The sequence below is a fragment of the Plectropomus leopardus genome, chromosome 24 (genome assembly GCF_026936395.1).
Source record: "Plectropomus leopardus strain MGB_pleo_1.0 chromosome 24, ASM2693639v1, whole genome shotgun sequence".
Classification (NCBI taxonomy): domain Eukaryota; kingdom Metazoa; phylum Chordata; class Actinopteri; order Perciformes; family Serranidae; genus Plectropomus; species Plectropomus leopardus.
This window is the reverse complement of record NC_142199.1, coordinates 8,850,484-8,866,605: the sequence shown is the minus strand read 5'-3', so window position 1 is coordinate 8,866,605 and position 16,122 is coordinate 8,850,484. Positions and strand designations below refer to the sequence as shown.

The window sequence follows — 16,122 nt, the reverse complement described above, 5'->3', positions numbered from 1 at the left end:
CCTCCTGTTTCCTGGTTCCTTAATATGTTATTGTTCAGATTCAGGAGGGTTTGTCTCCCAACCACCTGAAGAAGGCCAAGCTGATGTTCTTTTACACCCGCTACCCATCCTCCAACATGCTCAAAATATTCTTCTCAGACGTCAAGGTAAGACCTTTTTTTCTCCTTTCTAGTTTTTCTCTCCTCTTTATTTACTTTTAGGAACCCCTTATCCCCGTCCTCTCATATTATCAACTAGTTTTCTTTTTATGCTCTGTGTTGTTTTATCTGACTTTACTGGCATTTATGCCTAATTTTCACTGCATCATTTGGCACTCCTTGACTTGACTTAATTCACCTGGTCCTTTTCTCTATTCGATTTTCCACTGTGGATAGTACCCCGTCACTGTAAGAGGGATTTTCAGCTGATCGCCATAGCGGCACTGCATGAATCTGCCGTGACATTAACCTCAACTCGGCACTGGGCTGGATCCTTTATCTGCAAAAATGTCTGCATTTTCTCAATTGTACAATGTAGTATTTCGGGTTGCCATTTAAAAAAAAAAAAAATCTGGAGTGAGTGCATGAAAAAATTGAGGTCGCTATTCAGTTGCGCGGCTTGGTATAGGTGATACAGGTAGCCATCTAGGGTGTCATCCTCGGGGGGATGGCAAAATTGCACCCAGACTGTATGTGGAGAAGAAGAAAATGAAAACAACAAATCCAAGTTGAAATCGGCAGGAAGAGAGCTAATTAATGTCAACTCCAAGCAACCGGTGACTGCAACAAACAGCTCATTGAGGCTGCATTGAGTTACATTATGATGTGGTCAAGCTCTGTTAAGTAAAAATTAGAATTTGGCAAAAGATGTCCCGTGTCACACAAGTGACGATTGTATCTGACCAATCAGTGGTCTGCGGTGTTGTAACACCACCACTGAGTATCACCTCAGCTCACTTAAAACCACAAGGTGATACCAAAAAGAAATTAAAAAAATACAGGTAGTTTCCACAAATGCGGACAAAAAAAAGAGGAGTAAAGTTGAGTGGAGCCATACCGTACCATGCAGTGACATCGATAAAACTCGATACACAGAAATTTTTCATGGTGCAAAGTCCTGGAAAGGTAAAACTACATTGTTGTCTGGACACACTTATCATTTGATCGTACGCGGGCATGTCAAGAGACAGATCTGTGTGATTAGATTTTGCTGAAGTTGCTTTTGGATGATCAAAACTAGATACAGAAAAGGTGATGTGTACATTGTGATTACGATGTAGGGATAAAATGCGCAATGGGCACGTTGTAAGGAGATCGGCAATAAAGGAGGAAAAAAGTGACTCATTCTTTGACTTGAATGAACAAGTGATATTAGAAGCACTGTAGAGAGCGTCAGGCTGAGCGTGGACATAAAACGATGGGAATTCAAAGGCATCTGTAGAATCAAAAATCAGTGACAGATGGAGCAGATGAGCTGTTGTAAACAGGTATGTGTTTTTGTGTGGGGCATTTGGTTTTAAGATTCAGTGACAACGTGGCTTTTTATTGTTCATGATTGTTTTCTGATCACAACAACTTTCACTGTAACATAGTCTCACTTTCCTCTGTTTTTGTGCAATTTGCCATCTGATATTTTTCAGTTTCCCATGTCCCGTTACTCTGTACATGCATGTGTGAGTGTGTGTGTGTGTGTGTGTGTGTGTGTGTGTGTGTGTGTCTGTGTCTGTGTGTCTGTTACCCTATGGCGCAGATGGGTGCTTCAGTCTGTCACGTCTTTGTGGCATAATTAGAGTTTCTGGCCTTAATCGGCCTGGGATTGGAGGGGGGGTGTAACGCCCACTTTCCCTCTCTCTCACACACACACACACACATGCACACACATTCCCCAACCTTAACCACTCTCTCCCTTTCACTCAAAACACACATACACACACACACATGCAAGAGCACTTTCACTCTCACTGACAAAAAATGAGAAGTTGAACTTGCAGAAATGCGGAAACAAAACAAAAAAATCTCAGTGTGAACGTTTGACAGATGTTCAGGTAGCAAGAAAGAAAAAGAGAATAGTAAAAGTAAATAAAATTAGATAAATAAACAGACTGAATGGCGAGACAAGGAAAATTAGTTGGTAGGAAACATGGAGATGATGGAACCTATGTCCTCATATGTGTGCGTGTGTGTGTTTGCGTGTGAGGATTTTTTTGAGAAAATGACAGAGGGAGGGAGGGGAGGGGTCGACAAACAAATGAAAGGGATGACAACAGAACAACAGCTTTAAAACAAAGGCGCTGATTGTTTTGTGTTTACAGGCTGCTGCGCGTTTTGCAAAGGAGCATACGGCTCCTCGACGGATTCAGGACGCTGTATTCAAATGAGCAGCCAAACACACAAACACACACACACACACACACACACACACACACACACACACACACACCAGCTGCCCTTTGGCTCATATCTGTGGTGACCACTTCCTCATGGCAGTGCCACATCCTCATCGGCTGCCATGGCAACAAGGGTCGCTGGGACACCAGGTTGCTAGGCAAACACAAGGTTGCTAAGCCTACCTGCTCCCAGTGCATACGAGCGCGAGTCTGATTTGTCATTAACTGGGAGTCCATTAAGTGACAGAAACTGGTATCAGAGTGCCCAGTTACACATCTGCTTAGAGTAACTGAGACAATAAAAGCTGAAAATGTTGAATTCTGTCAAACAACCATCAAAAACCTTGCAAACCAACATGCTTTAAAACTTGTCGAACTCTCAGAAAAGTCCAATTTCTTAGCCTGATCTCAATACATTAAAATATCAATTCTTTGAAAGACATACAATACAATATTTACTGATATCACTAAGTCTTCCACAAATGATATCAACTCAATTCAATTTAGGGGCCTGTTCAGATTCAGACAACTTGAACAGCTTTCGTTGCACAAATAATATAAAATATAGTAACATATAAACACATAAATAGATGAAGAATAAATAAAAAAATCAAAACTGCCAGGGAGATCAGTGAAATAAAGGAGTCTATAAATATAAGAAAAAAGTTAATGGCTTGATTATCATGAAATAATTAAAACAAAACAACAACAACAAAAACAATTCCACAAATTGCAGGGGGAATAAAATATGTCAAATACTGGCAAGTTTTAGAAGCAGATAAAATGTAACAACGCCATGATGGCAACAGAGAAAACCTGCCTCTCCAGAAGGAGCTAAAATACTTGTAGCTTTCTGGAGAAATTGTGGATTGCAAAAAACAGGATAAGTCTTTTTGTGTCACTCCAGAGACAGATATCAGTAAATATCCTCATTTTTCTTTTTCTTGGCTGCTTGCTATAATCTCCTAGGCCGTTTAGGAAGGAGGTGGGCTTGGATGGGAATTTTCAAATAAGGGCGCATTTTAAAAATAACAATATGTATTGACATTTTTTTTTACTTTGCATCGATGATATAGGAATGTTGAATTGATATATATTTGAACTCCTAGTGACTTACAGTAATAATAACAGAAAATGTTGAGTGTTTTAAATAGTTTAAATCTGAGATACTCTTTCAAATGCAAACCTTAAATGGTTTCTAAAAATCTTTTCATTGCATGAAGATGATTATTGCATTGCATTAAATACTATATAATGCATCGCTGCACATCGTTCCTCATCCTGGAAGGGCTTCAAGCTTTAAGTTAAATCTGACTCTTCAGTCACACTTACACTGTTTTTACTGCAGTAAATGTACTAAATAAATGAAGGTTGTGCATTTATTATAGCATTCCTTTTAAATTTCTGAGCTTCAGTTTTTCTGGAAATCTCTGAGCAGAAGATTACTGAATACCTCACAACTTCCGAGTATATCAAGATTAGTAGTGATTTAAAAATGTTATCTGCTGACACTGATCATTTTTCATAATCAGCTTACTTATCACATCTAAGTCAATAAGTAAACATCCTCGTAGCCAAGTAAACAATGGCTTTGGGGTTTAATTTGGAAAATTGATGAATTAGGATGAATGAGTTAATGCATAGGCTCTGTTTATGCGTTTATCTTTTTTGGAGATTGATATTAGCTTTGAAACAATTAATCTAATCTCCAATCTGTGGGTTTATCTCCAAACTGATATTCAATTAATCTCCCTCATCTCAACAAGCATGGATTTAGATTAGGAGATATTTGGCCTGAAACTTGGCTCAGCAGATGGACAGTATTACAGGCTCGACCTGTAACTGAAATCACAAACAGTGGGATTTATCGGAATGAAATCATTTTTCTATTGGAATTTATTGTCTGAGCTTTAAGAACTGATGGTATACTTGTGTTACAGGCAAATATGAGATTAAAAAAGACTTAAGATATATAGCTTCAATTAGTTTTGCACATTTTGTTCTCTTTAACCTATCCACAAGTTAGGTAAAAAGTTACAGGGGCGTGGCATCTTTAATGTTATAATCATTAAGACACTAGCAGTAACTTTATAGAGCTCTGTTATGGAGTGAGGAGAGTGAACACTAAACAGTCTGATATCAATTAGATAAACTTAAAAATGAATGCTGAACTACATGCATGCATCATTTCCTGTGAAGCCAGTGTGCATACAGACAATTTGAATCCAGCGTGGGAATGGCGGACCCAGCAACATTGAAAACAAGAGATGTAATTATTTAATTAATACTTAATATGCCTATTGCTAAAAAAAAAAAATATTGCATGAAAATCTTCATCTGAATCCAGCCAGGAATGGCGGACCCCACCATCAAAACCAAATTGTTATTTGATGTAAATACTTTAAATGCCTATTGCTAAAAATGCAGACCAACAACATATTTTAAAAAGAAAAAAATGCATGAAAATCTTTAGGATTATGACTTTAAAGGACAAAACTAGGACAATATTCTATGTTTTCCTTAAAGCAAACAAATAATGCAGAAACAATTTGTGATTGGTCATCTGTCTCTCAATACTTAACACCTTTCCTCCTGTATTTTTGGCATTCTGCCCCAAACCAACTGTTTCCTAATGACATCTACAAAAAGAATCACAAATATCAATTCTTTTTTTAAAGGATAAGAAGTCTCATTAAACAGCTGTGTTTTTTAGCAAATGAAAGGAATTTTTTTAGGGGCAACTATTTTCAAATGCAAAAGAATACACATCTGGTGTTTTCGTGAGTATTTACAGCAGCAGGATGGTATATGTGTTATATTTTGATCCATCATAATAAAGGGAAATGTCACCCAGCGCAACAGTGTGGCTCACTGATATGTTTTAACAGTTTTTGGATAACAATGGAGCTCTATGACACGGAGAAATACGATATATCTGCCTGACAACACCTGTTAGTAGGAGTTCATTGCTGTTTTTGTTTTTTCTGTGGGATTTGTTAACAATAAGAAGAATATATCATCAGTCTTTAAGAAAATTCTGGTTTCTTATTATTCACACTATGCAAATAATGGTTTATATTCAAATTTAGTTTTAATTGAGTCGTAATCCCAGTTAATCCATTATATTTATCAGTGGGAGGGACTATGCCGATATTATTTCACTTAATAAAAAAAAAGAATCATGGATAATCCTATTTGTGATGAGCGAGGCTGTTCTTTTCAAGGCTTTCGTAGCGTGTGTGTGTGTGTGTGTGTGTGTGTGTGTGTGTGTGTGTGTGTGTGTAGGACTGAGTGAGAGAGTGCACCCTGTTGCTATCTGTTTCTGTATGTGTGTGTCCTGTTTCATTGTCCCATCGCATTCATTACCTTCATCATTACCATATTTCCAAAATCGGGGTCAATGTCTCTTTCTCTTTTTCTTTCTCACCCTCTCTCTTACTCCTACGCCTCCCCCCTCCTTCCCTGGGAACAATAAGTAGCATGTGTTAGGGGGATCAGGCAGATTCACTGTAAGGGAATTAGGGCCCTGAATGGCTTCCCCTAATTGGACTTGAATGGACTTTGTCTATGGAAAACTGGTTCTTAAGGATGAGCCTCTTACACACAATGGCCGCCTCGCTCTGTGTGGGAAGTGGGTTGAGCTGACAACTGTTTTAGGCACAGATGAGCAAGCACACACACAAATGAAAACATGTGGGATCTTAATTGCAAAGTGAAAGCTCTTGCCTTCTGACCAGACAATCATATATGTTAGCATGAGACGCTTAGGTCTCTGCTGTGTCGTCTTGAGAGAGTCAGTGAGAGTAATTAAGACCTTGTTAAGACTGGAGGAGTTAGGATTAATTAGACGCTCGCTGGCTCAGGGAGCTCCTTCCGACTCACACACTCTCACTCACAACTTCCCTGCCAGCTGAGAGGCTTTTTTTTACACATGCACTCAGTCTAACACACACTGTACGCGAAGCAGTGACACATTTATCAGCAAGAGCCCTGAAGACTCTTGCCTTGAGAGGCTGAAATGACATCTCAATGCCGCCGTCTCAGCAGGAATCAATTAGCGTCCAACCCGCCTCTCACCCGTCTTGTCAATTAGAGCTACACAGCCAATTTGGCAACATCAGGACGTGAACCAGCAACAGCTCGTCTACTGATACAGATATGACTGGAATTCAGTAATTACCATGTTTAAGTGAATCCTCTGGATGACAAAGCATTTTAATCTGTTTAATGTCTTTCATGAATCTGAAGACTAAATATGCGCTCGTGTGAAGACAGAGATATGTAAAATGAAAAGATGCAGATGTATATCTAATTAACTAGGCTCTCTTTAAATGTTAAACACAGCTTTTTTTTTTAATCGCAGTGTTTGAAAAATAGAAGATAGAGCAGCTGCTCTTGTAGAAGCAACAGGGTCTAAGGTTACCAAGGCTCTGCAATAATCTGTAGTGTGCTTTTTCTTTCTTTCCAGGAAAATAATAAAGCGGGACTCTGTGTTAAAGGGACAGTTCACCCCAGAATAAAAAAATACATATTTTTCCTCTTACTTGTAGTGCTATTTATCAGTCTAGATTGTTTTCGTGTGAGTTACCAAGTGTTGGAGTTACACAGCGGTCTACCTTCTCTCCAGTATAATGGATCTAGATGGCACTTGAATTGTGGTGCTCAAAGCACAAAAAAATAAAAAGAATAGAAAATAATGACACAATTACTTTAGATAATCCATAGACCTTGTTGTGAAAGGTTTCAAGTAGAAACTAGTTTTTCTCTACAGAGCTACATCCACCAACTGTAGCACCGTGCATTAGAACGCATGCATCTACTAAGAGGCCTATGTTCGTGGCAGTGCGAGGTGTAAACATTAATGGCATCCTCTTCAGCTGAGCTGTAATGTTGCTAAAAGGAACTATTGCACGCCAGATTCCTGCATGAGTGACCCACATAAAAGGTGGCTGTCTGTTGGTATTTTGTCTTTCTATCAGGTTCAATTTTTGTTGCAAAAAAGAATTTGCGGTTCAGATCATATGTGTTTGACAATGAACATATTTTTTTTTTTTAAATGAAAATAATAATTATTTATTGCAGTGTTTTAACATTTTAATCCTTTGCTGCCTATATGTGTTGGCTCGTTCCTCTATGCCAGCTTGAATATTAAAGCCGCTTCAATTAGGTGATTTAAAATATGTTATCAGAATTTCACCTGAATTAAATGTCTCAAAATGATCACTTGAAAATTTGCTGTCTGACTCTCTCTGAGTCATGGTTATTATAGTTTTTGCAGTTTTGCATTGGGCTGGGGATCTTGTGTCGGTGGGTTAGGTTACAGCACTAATTGGTCAGATGTGCAGGTGGTAGTGCAGGTGTTGTATTGAATATTGCGGTTCCAGTTCAGGAGTGAGTCTTGAAAGTCAGACCCATGTTACAAGCTTCCATTTGCGCAGTGATATGGTTGGTGAGTGTAGTTCAGCAGACAGAAAATAGTTCCTACACTGCTTACAACAAGGTCTGTGGATTATCTTAAGTAATCATGATTTCTGGAAAGAAACATTATCCTGGAGAGAAGGCAGACATGTCTACGGCAGATATCTCCAACACTCTGAAACTCACACCAAAATAATCTAGAATGATCAATAGCACAATACATGAAAGAAGAAGAATGTGTAATTTTGAGTTGGGGGTGCTGAGCAAAAGATTTAAAAAAATTAAAAAATACAGTTATGGCCATTCATTACCTCACAGTACAAAAGCCAGTTGATTTTTGGGTCCAAGAGACAACATATTTTTTTCAGCTAGTTAGTTTTTATTTGCAGTATAAAAATAAAGAAGACCTCCTCCAGTAACAATATAGAAAGTCAAAAACCACTGGATACTAAAAAGGCACTTGAGGAACACAGATCACCTCCAAGGCCAAAGTGTATCTCACAATGTTACCGAAAGTGAATAATAATTTGTGTATCTGCATATTGATTCAGATCCACTCCAAACTTTAATAGCTTCTTCCTTGTTCCTTGCTTCACCCATTCACCAAGTTTTTTTTTTATTACAAATCAGGCCAATGGTTCTTCCTAAATCCTGCTGTCAAACAGACAAACCAAAGTGGAAACATAACCTTCTTAGCAGAGGTAACTATGACAACTGTAGGCCCATGAATGAGGGGTTTTGCCTTATAAACTTCACACATACACAAATAATTTCCCTGCAGTGTATACTGTCTAGTAAAGCAGAAATGCCCCAAAACATGATTTGAAAAAGTTCCTACAGCAGCTATTCTTCCAGGATCCACAGGAAACCTTCAGTGTAACAACTTGTAGATTTATGTTGATTGTGCACATTCACACTGTCCTCCATAAAAATGTGCCGAGCTACGACGAATCTGGTTGAAATGGGCAGGTTCTTAAAGGATGTGTGTGTCTGCCCTTCCAACATGGCCTGGGGGGGCTGACAACACCCACCATCAAGGGAAGGAGAGGGGGGTGAGGCGCTCTGACACTTTCTCTGACACTCTCTCTTTCCCCCTTTTGGTTGTAAACAGAAAATGGCATTCCTCGAGCTCAGCATTTTGCCCCCCCTCCATTCTCTTTCTGTCTTTTGTCTCTCGCCTCTCTTGTTTTTTTGGATTGTGCTGATTGTGATGAGCTGGATGGGACAGTGGGTGGGTGGGAGGGCAGGTGGTGGGATGGCTGGTTGTATGCATGTCTGTTTGTCTACATGTTAAGTTTTTCCTGAAATATCTACCATATGAAAGGAAATTATCAAGTTGAGAAACACACACTTAATAGTAAAAGATTTTAGGCTGCACCTACACCTAAAATATCAATGTTTTAACTTGTGCAGAATGCAACAGCTGTAGTTTGTCACCTATTTGTATAGGGGGAAAGAGAGATATTAAGAATTACTGAAAAAAAATGATTAAGTTGTCTTTAGATTCTCTAAAAAGGAACATAGTTCTTGCAACAGCAATGTGAAGACAATTTTGTGGAGACATTTGCAAAATCAAATTTCAAGATTCATGTTGCAATTAGAGTCCGTGATACACAGAGTATAACCTCACGTCAGACTAGGTTGTACAGGATTGTTGACTGCTGTAGTTTAACTGCCCAGACGACACAGAGAGGAAAAGTCGGCTATGCAGTTTGTCCTTGTGGCACACTGTTACGTCTGATGGGCTTCGACATCATTATTCATAATGATAATTATCAATAAAGAAACCATCAGAAGAGTGAGGCGTATTTTATGTGCAAGCAAGTAATGTAATTCACTGTGCTGCTCAGCACGGGTGCAATGGTTTTTTTTGCATGTTAGTTAACACCTTAAATGTCAATATGACAACTGTAACCATTCCATTTTTTGTCTCCCTTACAAGACAAACACTTCAGTGAAGTTCAGATCTTCAAGCACTTAAAAAAACGTACATTCACTTATTGTAATTGAAATACAGAATTTTCTTTTTTGAGAAAAAACATTGCAGAGCATTGTTGCGGTGTGCTCAGGCAGCACTATACCAAGCATGCTTCTGAGACTTTGCAAGCAAGCTGAAGGAGATGCATCCAGTGTGCATTTGTGCAGAGCCAAGAGAGGATTACAAAACTCCAACTACGATAAAAGTAAAGTTGTTAATCACAACATTAGCAGGCCTGAAAGGAAATGCCCAGTAATCCAGTTTTTGGTGGCACAATCCCAGCTGAAAACACAGCAATGTATCGGTAGAAAACAACCACTTATTATGGCACTATCACTAGTGGAAACACAGGGGTGGGTCAATAAAAAACACCCATGTTTGGTGGCTAAAAAGCTGCCGAAACTGGAAGCTATGCCTGGTAAAAAAACAACCAGTCTGGAACAATGGTTGAACAATGGCAGCTGTCTCACCAAACCATGCCTTCCATATGCCAAAGACAAAGTCAGCTTATATACATGTAATCTAAACTACATTACTTAAGAAACACTGATATGATCTGTGCAAACATACAAATATAACTTAAACGTGGTTTGCAGAAACATACAGTGCCAACAGTTTCCTCTGGTGACTGGGCTTTAGACGTGGCGTATTTAAAACAAGGAACTTTAACAACGAATAGAATTATTTCTATAAAGTCACATGATGGTACAACAACCTTGGGTGTACTGCAATATACTATTTAGTAAAGCATCTTTAGAAATCTATACACACACATTTGAATGTATAGAGCTTGTTACAGTTCAAATTTGAGTATTTGAGTGATCTTCTGTTTGCGTGTCAGAAGTTGTCATGATGGTTTGTGATTTGAGATTAGACAGCTGAGGTCTTGTGTGTGTATATCCCTGTGTGTGTGACCCTGTGTGTTTGTTTGGTAATTGCTGAGTTATCACGTTCATTTCGTGCTACTCTTTTGTGGGTCAAAACACCCCCACCACACACACTTTCCCCTCCTGTCACTATGCTTTGTAAAACCAACTCCCTTTCCTTCTGCTGTGGACACACACCGCACGCACACACACACACACACACACACACACACACACACACACACACACACACACACACACACGCACGCACGCACACGCACACACAGACCAAGCCTCCCAATTATGCTCCATTATGTCACCCCCTCTGACCGCTCCTGAAAAAATATCTCTTTCCCTCCCCGTCACCTTTTGCTCGTCTCTCTCTCTTTCTGCATTCCTTTTTCCATACTGCTTTCCTCCATTCATCTCTCTCTCTCTCTTGCTCTCTCTCTCTCTCTCTCTCTCTCACTCTCTCTCGCTCATCCCTTGTTCCTGTGAGACAATGTCTTGTAACAATACTGAGCTTAATCTCCGTATCAAAGCCGTTTTTCCCCTTCAGTGCACACACACACAAACACACACATGCACTTTCACTGGGCTGTTTTTTTTTCGCCCATGTCTTTTGTTTCTCATGAGAAAGAGATAAAAATGCAAAATGGCAAGTTGACATCACACACAGATATAATATTCTAGATGTAGGGCTGCACGATTTAAAGAAAATATGCAATATGCAATAGCGCAGAAGAATGCGACAATTATATTACTTGCAATAATAAAAAACATACATACATACATACATACATACATACATATATATATATATAGCTTGTAGTACTACTTTTTGGATCAAAGACATGAAAGGGAATTTTTTATCATCCAACTTCTTTTACAGTTCAAACTGAATGTTGAACTGAACACAAAAAACACTGATTTAAAAAGAAAATAATGACAGTTACATTTTAAAGTGCAGTTTTCCACTGATACCGTTTTTCAACTAACTTAAAAAAATCCTGAGTACAACATGGCAGCCTTTCAGGATATTGCCAATTGCACCAGTTGACATGGCAGTGATGAGTAAAAAAAGATATACTGCATTATAAAAATGATTTACTTTCAACATGCAGTGATTGTATGCTTTTTAAAATATGTTTACTATTGCTAAGTTGGGTATGCATACTCATTTTCTGAACTAATTTTCATCTATGTAGTTATCTACATAAAACATGAACCAATCCTACCATTTGCAAGATAGTCTTATTATAATAAATGGTGCTTTACCATTGCACAAATCATTCCCCACTTCATTTGTCCTCTAAATCTAATTAATACAGCACTAATGAGGTGATCACATACGAGAAATCTGGCTGTTCCAAAGGGTGAATTATAAAAAAATCAACCATAACATTTTAATAGTGTATTTAAGATTTTAATATGTCTATCAAAAAGCTTTTTGTCCAGACCAAATAAGCTTTCTTTTGCTGTCAATGTTGTTATTTTTCTACTTTGGTGTGCTTTAATTTCCCCTTGGGGATCAATAAAGTATTTCTGATTCTGATTCTGATTCAACATCGCTCATTGCTGGAATATATTTAAACAAGTGCACGTGGAGTTCAAATTATTGACAATATGTACACTATACTTTTGTGGAAAAAAAGCACTGTATGCTTAAAAAAATGTCTAAATGTCCTATTTTGGCAGACATTTTTTGCAGTGTACTGTTAAGGCCTGCAGGGCAGGTGAAGTGTTTGATGACAGTTATTTACTGTTGATTCACTCAGTCCAAAAACCCATGATGGCATAACAATAAGATAATATTTTGGTCATTCTTGTTTGATTAGGGAGGTTTCCCGGGGCTCATTTCTTTTCCTTCTTTGTTTTTCTTTTCTTCAATGAGGACCCTCAAGGTGCAGACAGTGTTTTAGTGGCTAATGAGGAGTCTACATAAGGCATTTCAGAGTTTTAACTGTGTGGGCGCTAATTAAAGTTAATTGGAGGAATGGTTTCTGTAGCTCAAAGCATTTAGATACATTCATTTTGTGTAGTCAGGGACACACAGAGAGGAAAATGCAAGAAAATAACTATTTCCTCACGTTCAGATTTTTTAAAATCTATGTCTTTCTTCTTATTTAGAAATTTAAAGCTCAGTGAGTTCAAGGTTTCTTTAAAGAAAACTCTAAAAACAAATAACCATGTAAGATGAGCTATAACTGCATGAAAAATAAACTATGTAAATAAGAGATGTGGTGCCATAGTCAAAGATAAGCACTCAAAAGCAGGGCCAGTTCTAGTCTTATTTGATGACATACAATCATGCAAATAAGAGCCAAAGCAAACATCAGGCTGTGCTATTATAAATCTGCAGCACCATCAAACAGGAAGCAACATTAAGCACTACATCTTCTCTGTCCCATCATGAAAGTAAATGCTTTTTGAATATGTTACAGTACTTTAACTTTCCAAACAGCTACAGAGGTATGTGCATGATTTAACCATGAAATAAACAGTAATGTAATGAAATTTAATCTCTCATGAAAGGTAACTAAATTGATCTTTCCCTTCTCTGACTTGTGCTACAGTTCAATCGCTGCATCACCTCCCAGCTGATCAAGTGGTTCAGCAACTTCAGGGAGTTCTACTACATCCAGATGGAGAAGTTCGCCCGGCAGGCCATCAATGAGGGTGTGACCACCACTGAGGAGTTGGTGGTGGGCCGCGACGCCGAGCTCTTCAGGGCGCTCAACATGCACTACAACAAGGCCAATGACTTCGAGGTAAGTTGAGCCAGAGGGGGGACTTTTCAATGCCTTTAATGCTTGTGATGAGTTTGGAGGACAGTAACACAGAGCTCTTCTGCTCAACAGTGTAAAATATAACAATGGCAAGTGTGTGTCAATGTATGTGTGTGATTGTTAAAAGTGAGAGCAGATGTTCTTTTCTTTTTAAAGTGTTCTATTATTGCAAACCCTCTCAAAGCCAGCTTTTTTTTTTTTAACGTATCCAGTCACAGTGTCAAAATCTCAGGGGGTTCATCTTAAACTAAAGGGTATATACTTGAATCCACAGATATAATCACAATACTTTAGTCATGATACAATATTATTGTGATTTTAAATGTTTTGCAATGTGCTGAGTATAAAGCAGTAATATCTGTTGCGATATATTGCGATTTATTTTTAGATTTATTTATTCATTTTAACCACAAGTTGTGTCCCCAAAGAAAAGAAAAACTAACAAGATAAAGTTTTAAAGATACAGTTTCTCACTTCAATCATTTTAATTCCAGCAAAATTTATCAAGTGGACTGAAAAAGCAATTCAATGTATTAGTTTAGTAGGCTGCCAAGCACCGAATTTGTATTTGCAATATTAATAATTTATATAATAAAAAATACTACAATACTTGATGGAGTATGTAAAAAAAATGCATTTTTCTCAGCACAAGGCCATGTTTTATTCAATGAAACATTTTGGTAAAGTGTTTCATTACTTTTTTCTCTGTCATCTCTTCACTTGAATTTGGGATAAAGAGTTAGTTTGCTTTCAGTCCAGTCAATATATAACTGAATAAGATTTTTCTCCAAAATATTTTAACTATGGTAAGTACATTACTTGAAAAAAGAAGACTCCCCTTATTAAAAAACTTATTTTCAAACTAAATTTAAGTGGAAATAGACATTTTTTTCCTTTAACTTATTTTTATGAAGCAACAGTTATTTGCATAATGTAACAGTAATAGAATGACACCATCAGAGTTTAGATTGAAGGTCCGATTTTTGGCACAAAGGAAGTGCGTCAACTACTGTGCAACCAAAACAGTAAGAGGATAGCGCTTCTGTGGTAACGTTCCGTACCTATTCCATGTTAGCAAGGACTGTCAATGTGAGTTTTTGCCAATACTATCCCGAGTAACGTAAATGGCGAACAGTGTAACAATCAAAGTTACTATGAAAACTATATGCTCAGTTCTGAGGAAAACGTAAACTTATCCAGTTGTCTTGCAACAGTGGCACTGACAATAATACCACTTAAAAACACTAGGGGGGGTTAAGTTGAAATGTTGTTGTTTCCACTTTAAAACAGAATTAAGCACAAGTCTCTCACACACGCACACACACACACACACACACACACAAACGTCCTCTACCAAGTCAGCTGTTCAGAGCGCAACAGTCACCTCACAATTCTGCTGAGGTGTGGATGTCGCAGTATGTGTGTGTGTTTGTGTGTGTGTGTGTGTGTGTGTGTTCGATGAGGCGAAAGAGGACGCCGCTCGAGGCGCGGGTGTCCTTGTCAAAGCGATTTGCAGAAGTCACATTCCCTCCCTCACTTTTTCTCTCCCAATATTGGTCTAAGGGGACCTGAGGGCCCTTAAACTATTCAACGTAACATCAGCAGCATTTAGATGTCCATTAGCACACACACCTCGCCGCTGACACACACACTTTTCTTTTTTGCTTAAGGAGAGAAATGTCGGAGCTTAGTTGGAGCTTAAATGCACACACGCAGGCGCAGAGTTTAAGGTATCTGAGAACTCTGTTTTGGAGGAATGAACAGCGAATGCTTTGCATGCTTTGCATAACAAGAGTCAGGTAGCTTTTCACAGGTGTGTATGTAAAGAGCTTGTAAAGGAAACAGACACACACATGCAAATCATTTCTGTGCGTGTTTATTCTGGCCTTCAGGGGGGTTATTTTTAGGGACTATAGGGTAAGGTTCATAAAGGGGTCAGGAGTTTGAGAACCTGTGCCTTAATTTAAATTAGTAGCAACTCTTGAAAGGTACCGAGTTTACCATAAGTTTTTTAATTAATTTCACACCCCTCTGGCATCCATTAGTTTCACGTCATTTCAGTGCAATATGGAAATCAACCTGAAGACACTTGAAAGCAGAAGCAGAAATGGGCAAAGCATTACAGTGAAAAATTATTTGCCTGTATTTTTTGCAATAATTAGAATATTGTAAGAGCAATTTTAGAAAGTCCTCAATGGTCTAACACAGTCAAAAAGACTTGGTCAGACACAGACCCAAGAATAATCCAACCTAGTTCAAAACTTGGTTGACCTGAACAAATCCAAATACAGAGAACATACCAACACCAGCAGCACAAAACCATTCTTTCCTACAATAGGGATGAGACACACTGACTCGCTCTTCATCTAACAGCTCACTAACCGTGGCTGCTTTTTCTTGTTCCATTTCTCCCTGCAATATTTTGAATTGTTTCATTGTCAAAAAATGCTGAAAATGAGCTTATTTTGTCAACATATTTTAGTTGAACAAATCTGATTGACATATTGCATTTCCTGTATGTCTCATAACAAAAGTCAAGTTGTGTTTCACCATTTAAGTTGCAGCTGTAGGAAATGTTTGGCTTGCATTAACAATAACTGAGCGTCATTGAGAAATACATTTTTTACTGGTGAAATGCCTGGTGTTATCTGTAACACTGGTGCTGTCACACCTTTATTAAGTATCAAGTCTTTGCATAAGTCCTTC

General features: G+C 38.2%; 1 protein-coding gene across 1 annotated transcript in view; it reads left to right on the top strand.

Moving 5' to 3' along the window:
* LOC121962973 (prospero homeobox protein 1-like) overlaps positions 1 to 16,122 on the top strand; it is a 52,819-nt gene that overhangs the window by 15,194 nt on the left and 21,503 nt on the right. The window contains exons 5-6 of the mRNA XM_042513327.2: positions 39 to 146; positions 13,204 to 13,398. Coding sequence (XP_042369261.1) covers positions 39 to 146; positions 13,204 to 13,398 — 303 coding nt within the window. The remainder of the gene's footprint in view (positions 1 to 38; positions 147 to 13,203; positions 13,399 to 16,122) is intronic.